Source organism: Alternaria postmessia, assembly GCF_024291825.1.
Source record: "Alternaria postmessia strain BMP 2775 chromosome Unknown scaffold_28, whole genome shotgun sequence".
NCBI classification, from domain to species: Eukaryota; Fungi; Ascomycota; class Dothideomycetes; order Pleosporales; family Pleosporaceae; genus Alternaria; species Alternaria postmessia.
Window position 1 is genome coordinate 279322 of NW_026260101.1, and position 19118 is coordinate 298439.

General features: G+C 51.3%; 6 protein-coding genes across 6 annotated transcripts; 5 read left to right on the top strand and 1 right to left on the bottom strand.

Annotated features, from left to right (window-relative positions):
- Nucleotides 1-907: 907 nt before the first annotated feature.
- On the top strand, nt 908-3813 carry J4E82_005410 (uncharacterized protein; the record flags this gene model as incomplete). Its single annotated transcript, XM_051731677.1, has 2 exons — nt 908-1990; nt 2041-3813. The coding sequence occupies 2 exons, from the start codon at nt 908-910 to the stop codon at nt 3811-3813; spliced, it is 2856 nt and encodes a 951-aa protein (XP_051588635.1).
- Nucleotides 3814-5327: 1514 nt separating this feature from the next.
- GSY1 (glycogen synthase) lies at nt 5328-7647 on the top strand (the record flags this gene model as incomplete). The annotated part of the gene is made up of 5 exons (XM_051731678.1): nt 5328-5400; nt 5451-5548; nt 5598-5873; nt 5926-7481; nt 7533-7647. 5 exons carry the CDS (start codon nt 5328-5330, stop codon nt 7645-7647), a joined length of 2118 nt encoding a protein of 705 aa, XP_051588636.1.
- A 1451-nt stretch (nt 7648-9098) lies between these two features.
- J4E82_005412 (uncharacterized protein) lies at nt 9099-11859 on the top strand (the record flags this gene model as incomplete). Its single annotated transcript, XM_051731679.1, has 5 exons — nt 9099-9198; nt 9251-9371; nt 9422-9455; nt 9506-10993; nt 11044-11859. The coding sequence occupies 5 exons, from the start codon at nt 9099-9101 to the stop codon at nt 11857-11859; spliced, it is 2559 nt and encodes an 852-aa protein (XP_051588637.1).
- Nucleotides 11860-13534: 1675 nt separating this feature from the next.
- Nucleotides 13535-14777, bottom strand: J4E82_005413 (uncharacterized protein; the record flags this gene model as incomplete). Its single annotated transcript, XM_051731680.1, has 4 exons — nt 13535-13842; nt 13894-14335; nt 14393-14487; nt 14540-14777. 4 exons carry the CDS (start codon nt 14775-14777, stop codon nt 13535-13537), a joined length of 1083 nt encoding a protein of 360 aa, XP_051588638.1.
- A 721-nt stretch (nt 14778-15498) lies between these two features.
- Nucleotides 15499-17047, top strand: J4E82_005414 (uncharacterized protein; the record flags this gene model as incomplete). The annotated part of the gene is made up of 4 exons (XM_051731681.1): nt 15499-15516; nt 15578-15711; nt 15766-16208; nt 16272-17047. The coding sequence occupies 4 exons, from the start codon at nt 15499-15501 to the stop codon at nt 17045-17047; spliced, it is 1371 nt and encodes a 456-aa protein (XP_051588639.1).
- Nucleotides 17048-17821: 774 nt separating this feature from the next.
- Nucleotides 17822-19033, top strand: J4E82_005415 (uncharacterized protein; the record flags this gene model as incomplete). Its single annotated transcript, XM_051731682.1, has 4 exons — nt 17822-17919; nt 17974-17996; nt 18047-18759; nt 18812-19033. 4 exons carry the CDS (start codon nt 17822-17824, stop codon nt 19031-19033), a joined length of 1056 nt encoding a protein of 351 aa, XP_051588640.1.
- Nucleotides 19034-19118: the final 85 nt, after the last annotated feature.

Sequence of the window (19118 nt, forward strand, 5' to 3'; positions counted from 1 at the left end):
AACATGAGAGAGGCAAATGACGAGAGAACGATGCATTTTACTTTGGTAGACATCACCCACGGTGAAGGAAGCTCTTGTGCAAACAGCACTCAGTCACCGATTTTGGGTGAAATAACCTTGCTGACGCGAAGAGGCTGTAGACGCGAATGTCTCCCTTGTGGCGCAAATACATAATATTCTTGTAGCTTCCACCTATCAGACTCTTCGCTTTCCCAGCTCTTTCACAGACCTTTTCTGTACTTCCTCGTGACATGTGCACAGTCAGCTCGTTCTCTGGGCGCCTAGATTCTCATCGGTGGAGTCTCTATTGGCATTGCATTTGTTTGATAGCATTTAGACGTTCCCCACGTAGCGAGTTGAAGTACTTGTCACGAGTGAAATTGTGAAGCAATACTTTTGTCGGTAGTATATACATAGTGCAAGGATAGTGGAAGAAAAACCCTGCTGTGGCTGAAGCATGGCCAGAGTGTAATAATATTTCATACAAGGCGGTACCTTCGGCGGGCTTGCGGCAAGATTTGGCCGAAACAGCTAAGGGCAGCTAATGGCAGCTAATGGCGCACCCAAACACGCACCTCAGCTGCGGTAGGCTATTGTTAGCGCCACAACGGCCGGCCTTCCTGGATCAAGTAAGAGTGCAGCCAACCTTGTTCCCCTGAGAGGACCACCTCGACAGACGATGCAGGTCTGGGTTGGCTGCTTGACGTATTGGTGGGAGTTAGGTACTTGAATCTCTTGAATTAACAGCCGAGTATCCGTGTGCACCTGCCACTCCCTATTGCTTCTTCCGTCTACCCTGCGCCGCTCCCCTCACTTGCTGTGTGCGTTCCATGGGTCTGTCTCCTATGTCCCTTACTTGTCGTCGCGCAGGCACGCAGAATCGTGTCGCACAGCATTCAACCACAACATGGCCACCGAAACAGTACCCTCGGCGGCGGCGCCAACGCCCAAAATGTCCCGCTATAGGAGTGTGAGGCGCGCGCAAGAAGAGCAGACACGGCAGCCGGGTCAATACCACCAGGACCACGCTTCACCAGCAGTGCCAGCCGTTCCAGCCATGCCTCCAATGCCTCCCATGCCTGTCGTGCCCGAATCCCAGCCTCAGAATGATGCGCCCATTAGCAGAAGCATGAGTCGCTACCACCGCAGGCCGACGACTTCACACGCGACCAGCCCGAATCCCCCACCACTACGCTCCAACACCATTCCCAATGCTCCACCTCCGCTTCCCGCGCAGCAACCGCCGTCCACGTCCCGGAATCGTGCTTTGAGCTCCCCGTATCAATCAACGCATACCGCAAACACCGGCCAGCGTCGGCCAAGAACCGCTAGGCCTCGCGCAGAAGCCTCACCCCCCGTCTCCAATGCGCCACGACAGCAGTCGCTGAGAGGCGATGACAGCGCGAGAGAGGTCCTGCAGAGAGAGAAGGAGAGACAGCGGCAGTTGAAGGAAAAGTACGAAGCAGAGGCGCGCATGCAGAGGCAGGCCAAGCAAGCCGAACTGGACAGAATTGAGAAAGTGCGCCAGGAAGAGGAAGAAGCTGCGCGGGCAGAGGCCCAGAGGGCAATCGAAGAGGCTGAGGCGCTGCGTCGGCAGAGGGAAGAACAAAAGGCCGAGCAGGAACGTGGCAGGCGGTTGCAGAAGGCTGAGACTCAGAAAGTGCTCCAACAAAGGGAGGAGGGTGTCCGCAGAGCGAAAGCCGAAGAGAAGGAGCGACAGGCGACACTCGCAAAGCTTGAGCAGAAGGCCCGAAAAGCGCCTTCTTCGTCGCCCCCCGTCTCACCACCCCGGCAGCAGGAGATAGGATTTGGCATGTTCAAGAGGAGAAAAGACGAGGCTCTAGGTTTAGACGCTCCTACACAACAATCAGCTCCGCCGCAGTTGAGTCTCAACTTCGATAGCCAGGAAGAGGAGACTATTAGACCTGGCGGAGGTGGCGTGGTTCTAGGCATTGATGCTCCCACATCTGCTGTAAATGCTGGCGACAGGGTATGTACATTGTATGTAAACCATGACAGAAATACTAACATGTGTCATAGCGCGTCAAAGTTGTGTGCAATGAGAAGCGCATCCTATTGCCTGTGACTCCAACCACCACACCTCTCGATCTCATCAAGTCAGCCGCCACTGTCCTCACAGACCCCATCGACGTGCGTACTGCCGTCATCTGCGAGTTTTTCACCAAAGTTAGCATCACACGTCCACTTCGCAACTACGAGTATGTGAGAGACGTTATGAACTCGTGGGATCACGACAATCAAAATGAGCTTACCATCATTGACTCTGATGTGGACGGGATCAACCAGGACAGCCTGCTCTCGTACAAAGTTCCAGACACAAGACCAGAGGGCGTTTCGTGCTTCATCCAATACTCATCGCGACCTGGCAAATGGAGTAAACGATATCTCGTTCTTCGTCCTGATGGGCAGCTAGTCATGGCCAAGAACGAGAAGACAAAGGAGAAGGACCAAGAGAATATCTGCACTCTCACAGACTACGATATCTACTCCGTGACGCAGTCGAAGCTGGCGCGCGTAAAGCCCCCAAAGAAGATTTGCTACGCTGTCAAAAGTATGCAGAAGTCCAACATCTTCGCGGATGAGTCTCAATATGTCCACTTCTTTTGTACCAATGACCGAAACACAGCGAATACGTTCTACACAGCGCTGCAGACCTGGCGCAGTTGGTATCTCAAACACCAGAAGGGCGAGGGGCTGAAGAAGAAAACCACAGCACAACGTAATATATCAGGGAACGCTGGGGCTGCGCAGGCGTCCTCCCATACAAGAGGCGAATCAGTTGGATCGCATTATCAGCTTGGTGCCTTCTCGTCATTACTCGACATGGACAGTTTCAACAAGACACTGGATGAGATCGAGGTTCACAAGCCGGGAGAGTTTCCAGACGATAAGCCTCTCTCGAAGCTTGATAGTAGCGCAATGCATGCGAAAATGAAGTCAGTACGAGTAAAGCGACCGCCCCCAGCTGCTTTCAACAAGAGCGGTCTAGCCGCAGAGATCCCGCCACCGCCCACTGCTCGTCGTCGGAGTATCGATCAGCAGGGCGAGGAAGCGTTTGCCTCCAGCGGTCTCCTGGGGCGTAGCTATACGCAGCGCCAGGCCGCTTTACAGGCACGTGAACAAACGGGTCCGTTCACCGAGGGACCGTCTCTACTGAACAGCATGGGTCGTGCAGCCCAAGTGTCGTCAAACGACTCCAGCCTTAAGCGCAACACTTCTGTCCGCAGCAACCACCACCGAAGAACATCTAGTGATCTTCAACGCAGTGCCTCGAGACGTGTTCCTGGCATGCCCGAACCTTTGGTTGATCTCACACCTCAGTACAAACCGCCGCCACAGCATCTCAACAAGGGCAAAGGCTTCAACCCAGGAGCTGGCGCAGGACCTTTGGTTGAAAGTGCAACTTCAATCGAGGAGGCAATCATGATTCCGTCATCAACGGACTGGCGCGCTGGTCGTCCAGGTACATCACGCGCGGCACATGGTACCTATGGTGCTGGTGGACACGAGCGTACGCGTTCGCTCAAGGGTCGTGGTGAGCCTTTGGCAGCGTATACACATAACAACCATTTTGGCGCTCCCGAGGATGACAGCAAGGCGTTTACAGGAGGTGGGTTACTTTCTCAGGCTGGCTACTCACAAGGAAAAGACATGGTTGGTAGGGGTGTCATGGATGGCAGTAGAGCCAGAGGCCCAATGGTCAACCTCTCGTTGAACAATGAGTTCGCACAAGGCAGTTTGCTGAGTGCGCTGCCGAACGCTGCTCCGGTTATTGACAGGAGTGGTAAGTAGTTGCGTGGACTACTTCGTCTTTTGCTTGGGATTTGTTTGTTTCCTGCTTTTGTTTGTCTGGCGTCGCACGTTCAGCTTGATATCCTTTGCTTTGGTTACACGTTCACGGCCTTGGGAATCTGATGTAATAGAATTAGGTGGGGAGTCGTGGGGGGCAGAGTGGCTCGATGCTCCTGCTGGAATCAGTATATGATACAAAAGCAAATGCCAACGAATCGTAGAATTATATTTATAGAGGTCTGAGCAGCGTTATGCCGTTGTGTTTGCCAAAATCAAATATTCGGAATTTTTCGTCTCTTGTATTCGAGGCTCTTCCTAGTCGAATGCTATCTTTGTCCAGGCGTTGCCGTGCCAGTGCACTTGGTAGGTGTGGTGCTTGCAACGACGACGCACCGACTGTATACGAGTCATGCACCCGCATAGCAACGCAAACTCGATACTGGGTATACGAGCAAACAACGCTGCTAGAAACTATTGACCGAGATATTGCAAGACACGTCCCGGCAGGCAATCCTGTCCTTCCGATGAACCCTCCGATAACATCACAGGCATGTCACATGGAGCGGCAGTGGCTGTTGTGGGCCCTCACGTGCATCTCTCCGCCTCCACTCACGACCCACTAATCTGGCTGCGGAGAGAGCTGGCGTGCTGTCGACTTCTCCCACCGTTCGCGGGACCCCGCAATTGTCGGTCTTATGACGGAATGGTGCAGCAAGCGGACGTGATGCAGCGCCTCGGCAGTGGTACAATGCGTGAAGCTCTCCCTTCGGCGTGACCCTTTTGATGTTCCTGTTGCGTCTGAAAGCGGACGAAGATAGATGAGCAGACAGGAATAAGCGAGCAGCTCAACGGCGGGCGGGATCGGTCGATGCTCCGCTTCTCATTTCCACGGGAAACTGTTGAGTTGTTGACTCGCGGCCTTGGCCTCGCCCGTTGCGCTCCAGCCTCAGAATTGGGCGCTGGTCGTGGGGAGAGAATTTGCCTCGAGGTGCTGCAAGTGTGAAGAAGTGTGAGAAGTGCTTCGGTGCAATATGTTGCAGCTTGAATGTGGCGCTCAAAGGCTGCCAGGCTAATTCGAGGTTTAATCGTGAATGGGTAGTAGAAGCCGAGCGCCTACGTCACAACGTCAATCCATCCGATTCCCAAAGAGGAATCCCAACCTCCACGGTTAGCAACGCTCGTGCGCCAAACAAAACCGGCCCAGCATTTCTCACTCCCAGGGCTGCTGCAAAACATCCTTTCTCAACTATTCGACAGAGTTTGCGTGCGGCTGCTCTGCTATAACAGGTCCAATTCCTTCCGCAGTCCCATCACACGTTGTCCGCGGCCAACAAATCGTACTCAACCCGAGAGTAATCGAACCGCTTGTCTAGCGCGGCAACCTGCAGTAGCTCAACCAAGCACCGAGCTCAAGCTCCCACGCTCCCTCGACTTTCTAAGCTCTCTAATCCTTAGAAAGAGCTCCGATCCTGCCATTGCGCCTTCCCACCATTTCTTCACACCACCCATACACAATGGCTGAGACCGGCGCGAGAGACGTGCAGAACCACGTCCTGTTCGAGGTTGCGACTGAAGTCGCAAACAGAGGTAGCCTTCGTCTCGTCTCCATGCCACTCGCAAGTACTAATAAATCGTAGTCGGCGGTATCTACTCAGTCCTCAAGTCCAAAGCGCAAGTCACTACGGCCGAGTATGGCGCCGCATACACTCTCTTGGGTCCATGGAACAGGGCTTCGGTACGCGCAGCCAGCTGCATCTTCGGATCAAATGCTAATCCAAACATAGGCGGCTGTCGAAGTTGAGCCAATCGAGCCCAAAGATCCAGCCTTGGTTGCGACCATCAAGTCCATGGACGACCGTGGCATCAAGACGCTGTATGGACGTTGGTTGATCGACGGTGCCCCACGTGTGCTCCTTTTCGACACCGGTACTGGTTACAGGTGGCTTGACGAGTGGAAGGGCGACCTTTGGTCTTCCACCGGCATTCCCTCGCCTCCCGGCGATTCTGAGACCAATGAGGCCATTGTCTTTGGTTACCTCATCGCATGGTTCTTGGGCGAGGTAAGTTGAAAACGTGTACCAAATCCGGTAGCTGTCGCTGACCCTTTTACAGTATGTCTACCATGAGAAGAAGCGAGCCGTCATTGTCCAGTTCCACGAGTGGCTGGCCGGTGTCGCAGTTCCTCTGTGCAAGAAGCGCCGAATCGATGTTACTACCATCTTCACTACCCACGCTACGCTCCTTGGTCGCTACCTCTGCGCCGGCTCAGTCGATTTCTACAACAATCTTCAATATTTCGACGTCGACGCTGAGGCAGGAAAGCGTGGTATTTACCACCGTTACTGCATCGAGCGTGCCGCTACACACGCGGCTGACGTGTTCACGACGGTTTCACACATCACCGCATACGAGAGCGAGCATCTTTTGAAGCGAAAGCCGGATGGTGTTCTGCCCAATGGTCTGAACGTCAAGAAGTTCTCCGCTACCCATGAGTTCCAAAACTTGCATCAGCAAGCCAAGGTCAAGATCAACGATTTCGTGCGCGGTCATTTCTACGGTCACAACGACTTTGATCCAGAGAACACTCTTTACTTCTTCACCGCTGGTCGCTACGAGTACCGGAACAAGGGTGTCGACATGTTCATCGAATCGTTAGCGCGATTGAACCACAAGATGAAGAGCGAGAACTCGAATATGACAGTTGTTGCTTTCATCATTCTGCCGGCACAGACCACCTCTCTTTCGGTCGACTCATTGAAGGGACAGGCTGTCATCAAGGCGCTCCACGACAGTGTAAACAACATTGCCGAAAATGTAGCCAAGAAGCTGTTTGAGCGCTCGTTGACATGGACAGAGGGCTCCGAGCTTCCAGAGGACAAGGACTTGATTACGCCTGCTGACAAGATCTTGCTCCGCCGAAGATTGTTCGCCATGAAACGCCACAACCTCCCGCCTATTGTTACCCATAACATGGTCAACGATGCTGAAGACCCCGTGTTGAACCAGCTCCGTCGCTGTCAACTCTTCAACCACCCATCGGATCGCGTCAAGGTTGTCTTCCATCCCGAATTCTTGAACTCCGCAAATCCCGTCCTGCCATTGGATTATGATGACTTCGTCCGTGGAACCCATCTTGGTGTCTTCTCATCGTACTACGAGCCTTGGGGCTACACTCCAGCTGAGTGCACTGTTATGGGTGTTCCTAGCATCACAACCAACTTGTCTGGTTTCGGTTGTTATATGGAGGAATTGATCGAGAACGCCCAGGATTACGGTATCTACATCGTAGACCGAAGGATGAAGGGTGTCGACGACTCAGTCAACCAGCTTGTCGACTACATGTTCGAGTTTACAAAGAAGAGCAAGCGCCAACGTATCAACCAGCGTAACCGGACCGAGCGTCTCAGTGATCTGCTCGACTGGAAGCGCATGGGCTTGGAGTACGTCAAGGCTCGACAATTGGCTCTTCGACGAGCATACCCTGCGGCATATGAAGACGATGATGAGCCAGACTTCTTCAGCTCGCAAGATGTCAAGATCTCGCGGCCGTTGTCTGAGCCTGGGTCTCCCCGGGACCGTTCGGGTATGATGACGCCTGGTGACTTTGCTTCGCTTCAAGAAGGTCGCGAAGGACTGAGCACTGAGGATTACATCGCGTGGAAGCTTCCGTAAGTGACAGCTGGACTACAATGCTCGATTACATGCTAACAATTACACAGGGAAGAAGAAGAGGCCGATGACTTTACCTTCCCGCTTACCTTGAAGACGAAGAGTAAGCCTAATTCAGGCGCAAACACTCCCACTCTGTCTACTGCGCCGAATGGTACTGACTAGCCACCTTTCTTCTGCAGGGTGACGAAGGAACCGAACGAGGAAGAGAAGCAACGACTTCCAAATTTGCATTGATCTATTCCTTTATGTTTGGTTTGATTTTATGCGCATATACTGCATTGGCGAAGACGAATGGACGCAGTAGAGAAGAATGGAAGGAACTGGTCGCCTACGTCTGTGGGACCCAAATGTATTTTAAGATGTGAATATCAGAGTCTGTTGGCCTGGTCGAAACTTTTGTGCGGTCCGAATCTCCTTACCATTGCCGAATGTCCGGACCCAGAATGCATACGCGCGTCTTTGATAGGAATGGATGCCCGATTTGCCGAACAAAAGCAAGCTTGGGGTGGTAAATCAGGCCAGCATTGCAACCTTGCGGCCAGTAGAGTACGAATTGACTGGCATGTGTCACGACGTGTGCCGTTGGTCGTTGCAAGCCCAGGTGGCTGACTGGAATGCCAAGCTGTGGCGTAGCCGAGTATCGCGGCGCAGTGATGGCAGAAGAAATGAACTGCGTAAGCCCGTAAGCCCGTAGAACGTGGACTAGCCTTGTTCTCCTTCCCGGCAATCAGGCGCATCCTATCAATGCCGAAACAAGCATCTTGTTTCTGAAACATAAGCGCGCAATCGCCAGTACCGCGTTATCCTGGAACAATGTCGGCGTTCCTTGGAATTTGTTGTGTTCAAGTGGTGAGATGTCAGCTCGGCCGACGGACCAAGCCAACCAACGTGACGATATGATGCGCTGGCAAGTATATTCTAGCAAGGGTTGCAGTTATCCACACCCAATATATGTATTGAAGTGTGGAGGGGCATTGTTTATCAAAATCTCCCTTGGGACTGCTCACGCGACGCGGGGCAATGGATAGCGGGGCGGAGCGGAAGCATACAGGTGGAGAACAAACACATGTCCAACGTGCATGCATACCAAGACTCGAGAGCATGCCGTACATGTGAACTCTGTTGGAAGCGGTGTAGTGCTTTTGCAGGTGTGGGCGAGACGTCCTTGTCGATTGGATTCTCCATGTTTGGTACAGGGGTCTGTTAAACTCCGGCTGCGATAGGAGGCTGGGCACGCAGCGTTCCGCGGCTTCGACACCCCTTTCGCGTAGCGTCATCGCCGCACCTGGCAGCGCGACAAGCCGGCAATCTTTCACAATGGACCATACGACTATTTGCCGCAACACGACCCGTAGTTCACAGTGCCCACTTGAGGCATTACTTCACTCTCTTCTCTCTTAACCATGCACCACTACGACGGAGCTTTTCTGCGACGCGCTACCGGCTCGGTCCGTTGACGTCCTGTCTGCTTGGGCGCGATCGATTAGACTCGATCTTTCAGCTCTTCCTTCGCACTACCTCTCCGCTGATCTTTCCTATCCACCAGACTAGGACCTTTCACTGAGCGACTACACCTTCCTTCGGTTTCGCCTTGACGGCCGCGAGCGGCAATCATGTTCGGTCCCTGGCTAGTCATGTTCGCATGGCTGAAGAAGCGCACGCCATCCAGTCTGAAGGCTCTCATACCACACGCCAACTTCATTACACTCCACTGTATGTTCAAAGAAACGGAACATTCGCTGGACTTGGACTAATTTGTCTGTAGATGCATATATTATTTCGTGGGCGCTGATTGGGTCCGTCATCATGTATGGTGGTGGTCGCATACCGTACATCGATGCGCTCTTCTTCGCCAGTGGCGCAGCAACACAAAGTGGTCTGAATACGTACGTTTAATCCAAAACTCTTGCGGGATATCGACTGACCATGAGCGCAGAATTGATATCAATTTATTGGACTTGTATCAACAGGTACGTGCTGTTCCAAGAGTAATGAATCATCGTTGTGCTAACTTGTTCAGATAACCATTTACATCATCACCAGCTTATGTACGCCCATCTTCATCCATAGCTCCGTCGTCGTCGTGCGCCTTTATTGGTTCGAAAAGCGCTTCCAGAATATCGTACTCGAGAGGGGAAACAAGAGCGGTCGGACCCGCACGCTTTCTAAGAGGAAGAGTGAAATGAAGGCTGTGACAGATCGGAATGCTGGACAGGAAGAGCAAGCGGTTGGTGCGCGCGAGATCCGGGTCATGCGTGGCTCGAGCGGCCATGCACACGGTGGAACAATCGCAAACGAATTCGCCTTCAGTGACGGACTGGACTGGACAGGCAATGGCATAAATCCTCGGAGATCCAGTTCCAGCGAGGATGAGATGCCTCCGTTTCGACCCACGACTCCCGTACAAAACGCTCCTACCGGTATTGTCTGGGCGGACAACCTTAGCACGCCCACCGAAAAGAAGCCTAGGGAGTCGCTTGAAGAATCTCCTGGTGGCCGCCTTCCGCAATCTAACAAAGAGAGAAGCATTGCTTTCGTAGAAGCACAGCGTAACCCGACAGCGAGGAACAAGCTGCGCATTCCGGGCCCACGCGATTTTGACCAGGGTCTCATCCCAGAGGCGATCAAAGGAGAGGAGCTGGATAGAGTTGCGAGTAGGCTGTCACATGAGTCCCATCCAAAACGCGAGCGCTCGAACTCTGTTCCTCACGCTTTGAATGGCGACGATCGGCCACTGAGAAACCACATCACCATCGACGTACCGGACCGACAGGCACGTCCTACTGGGCACTCCGTTTATGACAGAACCAGAACGAATGAAGGCGATGCAACTGTTCCTGCGCCAGGAATGCATATGCGTAGCAGGTCGCGGTCAAGGACCTTGACCAGTTTCCTTACTAGGAATAAGGACGAAGAGGAAGAAGATCCGATGCCATACCTCAGCTGGACCCCAACTCTCGGACGTAACTCGAATTTCGTGGATCTAACCGAAGAGCAAAGAGAAGAACTAGGCGGTATCGAGTACCGTGCTCTAAAACTCCTCGCCATGATTCTCATTATCTTCTACCTTGGCTGGCACACCATTGGTGTTATTTGTTTGGCACCCTGGATCAATCATGATGCTCATTACAGCAACGTGGTGAGAGAAGTTGGCGTGGATCCGACCTGGTGGGGTTTCTTCACTTCAGCTTCCTTGTTTAATGACCTAGGTTTCACACTCACTCCAGACTCGATGGTCTCTTTCCAGCTAGCTATATGGCCTCTTGTACTGGGTACCTTCCTTATTATCATCGGCAATACTGGTTTTCCCTGTATGCTTCGCTTCACCATCTGGATGTACTCCAAGATGGTACCCAAGAGCAGCGCCATTTGGGAAGAGCTTCGCTTTTTGCTAGATCACCCACGTCGATGCTTCACTTTACTTTTCCCAAGCAAGGCAAACTGGTGGCTGTTCTGGATCCTTGTTATTCTCAACGGTGTAGATCTGATCTTCTTCATCATCCTCGACGTAAGTACGATGTTATTCAGGCCAAATTACTTCTGACTAACGCTCTGCAGCTCAACGATCCGACTGTCACTTCCCTGTCGGGTGGTCATCGCTTTCTTGCCGGTCTTTTCCAAGCTGCCTCAACTCGTACTGCAGGTTTCGCTGTAGTCAACATTGCTGATCTGCACCCTGCAGTACAAGTCAGCTACCTCATCATGATGTACATATCTATTTTCCCTATCGCTATGTCCATCCGCCAATCCAACGTGTACGAGGAGAAGTCCCTGGGTGTTTGGGCCGCAGAAGACGAAGACGAAGAGCAATCGAGCTACCTCTCGCACCATTTGCGCCGCCAACTCTCATTCGACTTGTGGTTCGTCTTCTTGGGGTTCTTTCTCATCGCCATCATTGAAGGCCCGCGGCTCGAGAACACAAACGAGTACGCGTTCAGTCTCTTCTCCGTCCTGTTCGAAATCGTCTCAGCATATGGTACTGTAGGATTGAGTCAAGGCTTCCCTGGTTACAACACCTCCTTCTCAGGCCAGTTCAAGACACTGAGCAAACTCATCATCATTGCCATGCAGATCCGTGGTCGCCACCGTGGACTCCCGTACGCACTGGATCGTGCTATCTTGCTTCCGTCGGAAACTTTACACCAGAAAGAGAACGAAGATGCAACGAGACGCGCACGACGTAGCAGTAATGCTATGGATATGGGAATCAGTATGAGTATGGATGGTATTACCCGAACAGGTACCGGACTCAGTCGCAAGAGTACCGCAAGTGGCGAGAGACCCCCACAAAGTAAACCCAAACAGCTGAAACGCATTATCAGTGGTGCTTTTAGTGCAGGCCCAACGGGCCAATATAGAGAGAAGAGGGCATGATATGTTCTCCCTTTGTGCGACATTCTGAGCATTCGAGGCGTTTTAGAGTAAGGCGCAGAATGGTGTTCATCGGTTTTATATATATTTTTGTTTGTGCTTTTAGGCGCTTCGACGAGCTTTAGATCTGATAGCGTTTACGCGTGCGATGCCTTTCCACACGATGTTATTATCGTTGCTAGTACATATTGCTAAGATGAAGTATACTTATGTTACATATTTCTGTTGTCGATTGATACTATGATATGACGTAGAAGCTGATCCGTTCAGCTCCATGTCCAACCCTCAAATATCTAGTCTCTAATCGCACCTTTTACCCAAATTTTGCTGTGCATCATATGCTTCTTGGTACAAGATGGTTGAGGAGTATCGTTCTTATTTGGAGTAGAAGGTTCGGGTTCTCACGTCAAGGTCACTGTAGAGTCTTGCACCTGAGCAATCTCGTAGACGTCAACAGACTTGAAAGTCAACAGAGATCGTAAAGATGTGGCATCAATGTTGCTGCACGGTGGTCTCATGTTCCCTGGAGTGGTACCAAAAAAACAAGAGTAGAAGTATTATGCTGGGTTGGGACCTGGGCCAAGCCTCTAGTGAAGGACGCAGCAAAAGTAAAGTAGTAGCTGAGAGGGCCTGAAGGCGGGCATGTTGTTCTCTATGCTCAGTAAATTGGGAGATTTGCCAACGGTCATAGGCTCAATGTTTTTCGATTGACTTGAAGAATTTGAAGAGAACACGGGTGTATCATATGTATATATCGAGATTCAGTCCAGATCAGTCTGCTGCGATCACTAGCTCGGGGCTTGCATTCGGATCAATCATGACCTGATATCACGTTCAAATAGTCTTCAGGTTGCGTGACATGTGCTTAATTTCAATTCGCCTTGAAAACTACACAAGAGCGCTTTCCAATCATTATTCCAAGATTTTTCTCGAGGTTTGCTCAGTAAGTGCCTGAGATAACTCAGCGAGCCCTGGTTTTCCTTCCAATGCCGCCTTGATCTAGACTCAATGATGCATTTCTGGCCCCACAAGGTAACGAGCTACTTGAAGGTGCTGAAAGAAGAGCTCAACAGGTCAAAGTAAGATGTTGTTGCACGTCTTACTTTGGGCTCTTGTCATAGACTACATGTGATGCTCATAAGCTAAACGTAGTGGTCGTGTGTTATCAAAAGCTTTATTCCGTCATATCACCAGTAGAGTTACGAATGAAAGCTTCCAGAGCTTGTTAGACCGTGGAGTGACTCGTCAGAGCATGCGTCGGTGCGTACACAATCTTAGAAAGTTCTGTGAAGTCCCATAAGCTTGCGCATTATCCAGGCGGATTGCTCGGAAAGTCAGGAAATTGGGACCTGAAATGAGCAAAAGATGCAATACAATAGTTCAGCTAAGTGTGCCCAGGTGTTGGGAGCCCTGGAGTATCGCTGAGAGACTTCCAATGACAACTGGTTGCGGTAAGCAGCCGCTCTGCGCTAAAATGGACAGATACTAGTGCCATACGTCACCTTCGAATGCAAACTTTCCCCAACCACCCATTGTTTCACATTAGCCCTGAATCAGCGGGAATCAAACATTCTTCAGAATTACAACGAGATTTGAACAACCCTTCCATGCACATGGTCGCTACGAGGTCGCTTTCCGCGCGTCAACGCGTGAATAAATGTCTACAATAGAGGATCGCCTATCTTAGCCCCAAAGCCTCCCTCCTCCCTTGACTTCCCAGATCTAGATACGGTGCCTCGCCCAGGCTAGCCACTCGATCGCCTGCCCTGGCTTCATCATAGTCATATGTCGCACAATGCCACGTACTACGGTTATCCCAAATAGCCAAGTCATTCGGCCGCCACTTAAACCGCACCTGCGCATCGTGGTTCTGCGTTACAAGGTTGAACAGATACGGCAGAATGAGGTCGGATTCGTCCTTCGTGACGCCATTGATACGTTTGGTAAATCCTTTGTTCACGTATACTGATTTCCAACCCGTCACAGCTGTGGCGCAGATTAGCATTTGCAACGCAGGAAAAGAATCAGCAAGCTTACGATTTGTTCTTATGACTGGGTGTGTGGCTGTGAGTGCGTCCCCCTGGTTTAATGGATTACCACGGACACCCTTCCTCAATGGATTTCCTAGCCGCTCTGCTTCTTCTAGAAAAAACTTCGCGTCGTGCGTCGCAGTCAGACCCTCCAGGAATGACCGCATGGCGGGAGAGAGGCGGTCGTAAATTTCGTAGCCGGACGCCCACAGCGTGTCACCACCTGTTGCTGGTAGGGTATGAATTTTCAACATCGCATAGTCTGACGGTACTGGTTCAAAAGTAATGTCACTATGCCAGCCTGCAGATGCGAAACGACTGACATCCGAGAGTTGGTGAGTGAGACCACCACCTTTCTTCTGCTTTTCGCTGCTTATGACAGAGATCTGATCTCCCAGTTCGGAGCCTTCTTCGGTAAGGGGGTGCACATGGAGTCCAGATGATGAGGGCTAACAATCTGTCAGCGTTGTGAAAATGAGTTCATGTTGGTAATCGAGTAGACATACACAACCTGATAGCTCAGTTATGCGCAACATCAGGTCTTTCATCTGAGTTGGTGTGACATCTTGGTTCCTCAGAAATACGACGCCGCGTTGTGATACTTGAAGTTTTATCAGCCACCGACTTCGTCAAGTTAGAGATGGAAACCGTACCCGTGATAGCCAGATCTTTGATCATAGCATCACCCCATCGAAGCAGATCGGTCACCTGGAGACCTTCGAATTCTCTTCCGATGACTGGGGTTAAGTCTTGGTGTTGGAAGCTATCCAGCGACCCGGAATAAATCAAGGGCTCCAGAAGCCTCGACCTGGCACTGGCGTGTCCGCCAATGATGTTGGCGTCCCCGTCTTCATGGACATCTTCGATACGATTGCGCTTGATTGAAGGCATCTTAGGAGCGATGTGGCTTAAAAGTAGTTTTGGCTTTCGACTTAGCCTTAGAGTTGCAAAGCACTTCGACAGCCTGAAGGCTAACAATCTTACATACCTGGAAATCCCGAACGTCTAATATCTACCAGAGACCAGGGTGGCACATCTTCGGCATGTGTGGTAAAGCACGTCATCGGACTAGCTGTATGTTCCGGGATTAGGCACGCCGAGCCTAGCCTACACCATTCCGTGAACGCTAAGCCGGGGGTCAAGAGGGGAAAACCAATAGCAGATGCATTAGTATGCACAACACCGCGCTTTCCCCTCCTTCGTCGGCGCATTTACTGCCTCGGTAGGATGGCGACGATGGCGACGAGATGAGCCGCAATTGCGACATGCAATCTCCAAGATGATATATAGAGGAGTAAAAGCATGTCAGGGGAGATGTAGCGTGCCGATCATTATATCTTTATAACAGCCTCCATTCGTAGGACTCGTGTTGAAGCCGACGACTGCAGCTCTTCAACATGGGCAACGACATCGAAGCAGCCCCGCATACGACACGGATCAGCGAAGATGCCAACTCGCTGAAATCATCGGCCCATGTGGGTAGAGAGGAGCTTGCAGACATCGTTCCCCCACACGACAGCTACGAAGGCCGGCATCGCTTCGACCCCCATGCGAGCTGGAGCGTTGAGGAAGAACGTCGTGTTGTACGGAAGACAGATCTACGACTGCTCACATGGCTCTGCCTGATGATGTTCGGGCTGCAGGAAAGTTGATACAAGCTACTTGACGATTACGAATACTGACTGTTGCAGCTCGATCGCGGAAATCTATCAAATGCGCTTGCGGATAATCTTCTGAACGATCTTGGTCTGACTTCTGATGATTACAACAATGGCACGACCATACAACTGGTTTGCTTCCTTGCTGCCGAGTTTCCGGTCCAGTTGTGAGTGATATCAAAATCATTTTGCAGTCACTGTCTGACCACGCTCCTGTCTAGTCTCACCAAGCGATATGGTTTCAAGTACATCCTTCCAACTATGATGTTAGCCTGGGGAACTGCATCTTGGGGTCAGGCATGGATGCACGACCGGACTTCATTCTATCTGGGTCGCGCAGCCATCGGACTCTGTGAGGGTGGTTTCATCCCTGGTGTTATCTTGTTTGCGACCTACTTCTACAAGTCCAAGGAGCTTTCCATACGTCTTGCAGCCTTCTGGTCGACACTCAACATCGCTCGTGTTATTTCCGCATTGCTCGCAGCTGGGATTCTGGAAATGCGCGGTGTCGGTGGGAAGCCCGGCTGGTTTTGGCTCTTCCTCCTTGAAGGTCTCTTAACGGTTGTCATTGCCACATTATCGTTTTTGTACCTACCCGCAGCGCCGACATCAACCACGAACGTACTTTGGCGTAAGGGCTGGTACACCGAGCGGGAAGAGATTAGTAAGTTTTCAGCTACGAAATGTATATATGAGACATTCACTGACTTCGTACGCTCGAATTCAGTCATGGTGAACCGCATCCTTCGAGACGATCCAGCAAAAGGCCTTACGGCTCTCAAAGAGCCTGCCACGTTTAAGGACATCCGCGCGGCCTGGTCTGACTCCTCTATGTGGGGCTTATACTTCATCGGCCTCGTTGCTTACATTCCTGCCTCCCCGGTGCAAGGCTACCTTACGCTTACACTAAAACGTCTCGGCTTCAGCACATTTGACAGTAACATGTTGACTATCCCGTCCGCTGCGCTTCAAGTCATTACCATGCTAGCCCTAGCATATTCGAGCGATTACTTTAACGAACGCACGTTCCATTGCATTTTTGGCGAGTTCTGGATCATGCCGCTCCTTATCGCCCTTCTGACGCTACCCGACGGAGGCCGCGAATGGGGCCGCTTCTCTCTAATTACGTTGATCTCCGGTTACCCATATTTCCATCCTTTGGTCTCGTCCTGGATCTCGGAAAATACATTCGACGTCAAGAAGCGTGCGATTACGGCCGCAACGTACAACGTTATTGTGCAAATTGGATCTTTGATCAGTTCACAAATCTACCGTAAATACGATGGTCCGTACTACAAACAAGGCAACTCAGTGCTAGTGGCGATCTGCGCATTGAGTGTTATCACCTTCCTCGTTCAGCGATGGGCCCTGGTACGACTGAACAAGAAGAAGCAAGAGAAGTGGGAGCAAATGACTTCGGAAGAGAAGGCTGTCTACCAAGCAGACATTGCCGCGCGTGAGAAGGACGGCAACAAGCGGCTGGACTTCAGGTTCACGCTTTAGTCTGGTCTCGGAAAGATAGCCGATGTCATTACGCAGTTAGTCAAGATCAATGTGCATGGTAACATACTGGACGGGCTGTGGTTGCAACATCACATGCTTTCGCCAATCGCTCCACCCACCGAAATTTCAGCCGCACCGAACTATTGGCAATCCGTAACTGAGATTATTCCGAGGTCTAATCGCAACTCTCGACGCGAGTGTTCTGACATTCAATGGACGTTACTCTTACGTGAAAGCCTTTGGTGAGTGTCCTCTGAGTGCTTGCACATCTTGTTACTGTTTGTATTTGTTTCTTGTACGTTTTTTTTTAAGTTTACTAGACCGCAAGTTAGCCAGAGGATGAGTATGCGTCCTCGCGTCGGCTGCAGAGACCCGTCTTGTTCAATGAAGACGTCTCTAGTCGGACCCACTTTCTCTCCAATGCCCCACTATTACCCAGAGCTGCCCTATGTCGTGATTGCGGGGATCAATGACGACCTCGGGACTCTCCACGTTCTCGCGAGTCATTCCGGAACCGCGAATACCAAGGCCTCAACAGCACATAATCAACGCGACTGCCTAAAAGAGGATTTTTCGTCCGATGTGGGAGAACACATCGCCGGCATCGCTCTGCATGGAGAAATTGCTGCTTTGGGTGTAGCCGACAGAATTTTGGAGAGCCTTAGCAGAGCGTGTGACTGCAATGGTGGCTCTGTTTGAGACGCACACTTACTTCGGTATACAACGAAATCGAGCTTTTGAGACATTTCACGAGATTATCCAAATACACGCAAAATGGCTTGGGAGGAACCTCGTAAAACTGGCATGCAATACCGCCGCCTGGGTAACTCAGGTTTGCATGTATCTGCACTCGGTTTGGGCGGTTGGCTCACGTATGTTCAAATCTCCGTTCATCTCCATGCATATACTGATCAAACACAATGCAGCTTCGGTGGCCATGTCGAGAATGGTGATTTTTGTCTTCATGCTTATCAGCCACGCAACTAATCATAACCATAGAACTCACATTTTCCATCATGAAGACAGCATATGACAACGGTATCACGTTTTTTGATACTGCCGAGTCTTACGCTGGTGGCCAGTCCGAGATCATTATGGGCCAGGCTATCAAGAAGTTCGCATGGAATCGCAACGACATCGTGATATCCACAAAACTCAACTGGGGCGGCGCAAATGGCGAGGTGCTTGTCAACAACCATGGTCTCTCACGCAAACACATCATCGAAGGACTCCGTGCATCGCTTAAGCGCATGGATTTGGAGTACGTCGATATAGTGTATGCGCATCGTCCTGATCGTCTTACGCCCATGGAAGAAACGGTCCGCGCATTCAACCATGTCATTGAGCAAAAAGGGTGGGCGCTGTACTGGGGCACGTCTGAATGGTCCGCAGATGAGATCGCCGAGGCATGCGGAATAGCGAAGCAGTTGGGTCTCATTGCACCGATAGTGGAGCAACCGCAGTATAATTTGCTCGAAAGGAAGAAGGTTGAGGGCGAATTCCAGCGCCTTTATGCACGATTTGGACTTGGCTTAACTACATTCTCGCCATTGAAGTTTGGGCTGCTGAGTGGGAAGTACAACGATAGTCCAGATGCACCGCCAGCAGGTTCAAGATTCGCCGAAGGAAAAGATGGCTTCGTGAGTGGAATGCGTGACCGATATGGAAACGATGAGTGGAGTGGCATGATCAACAGCGCAAGAAACTTGAAGGTAGGTCAAATGCTTATAAATTCTGGATGCTGTTTCGCTAACGCAGAAACAGCCAATTGCGGATAAGCTGGGCATCAATCAATCGCAGCTGGCGCTTGCGTGGTGCTTGAAGAACCCGCATGTCTCTGCAGTGATTACTGGGGCTTCGAGACCGGAGCAGGTGGTGGACAACTGTGCAGCTCTGAAAGTTTTGGACAAGCTTACGCCAGACGTCATGACGGAGATTGATGGTATTGTAGGAGGCATCCAGCTGGACCCTGCACGACAGGATTAGCTTGGTTATACTTACTCTTGATCAACAAAGACTCAGTTCACCATCTAAATGTCAGTGCACCCGTCTGACTGCATCTGTATTGTCC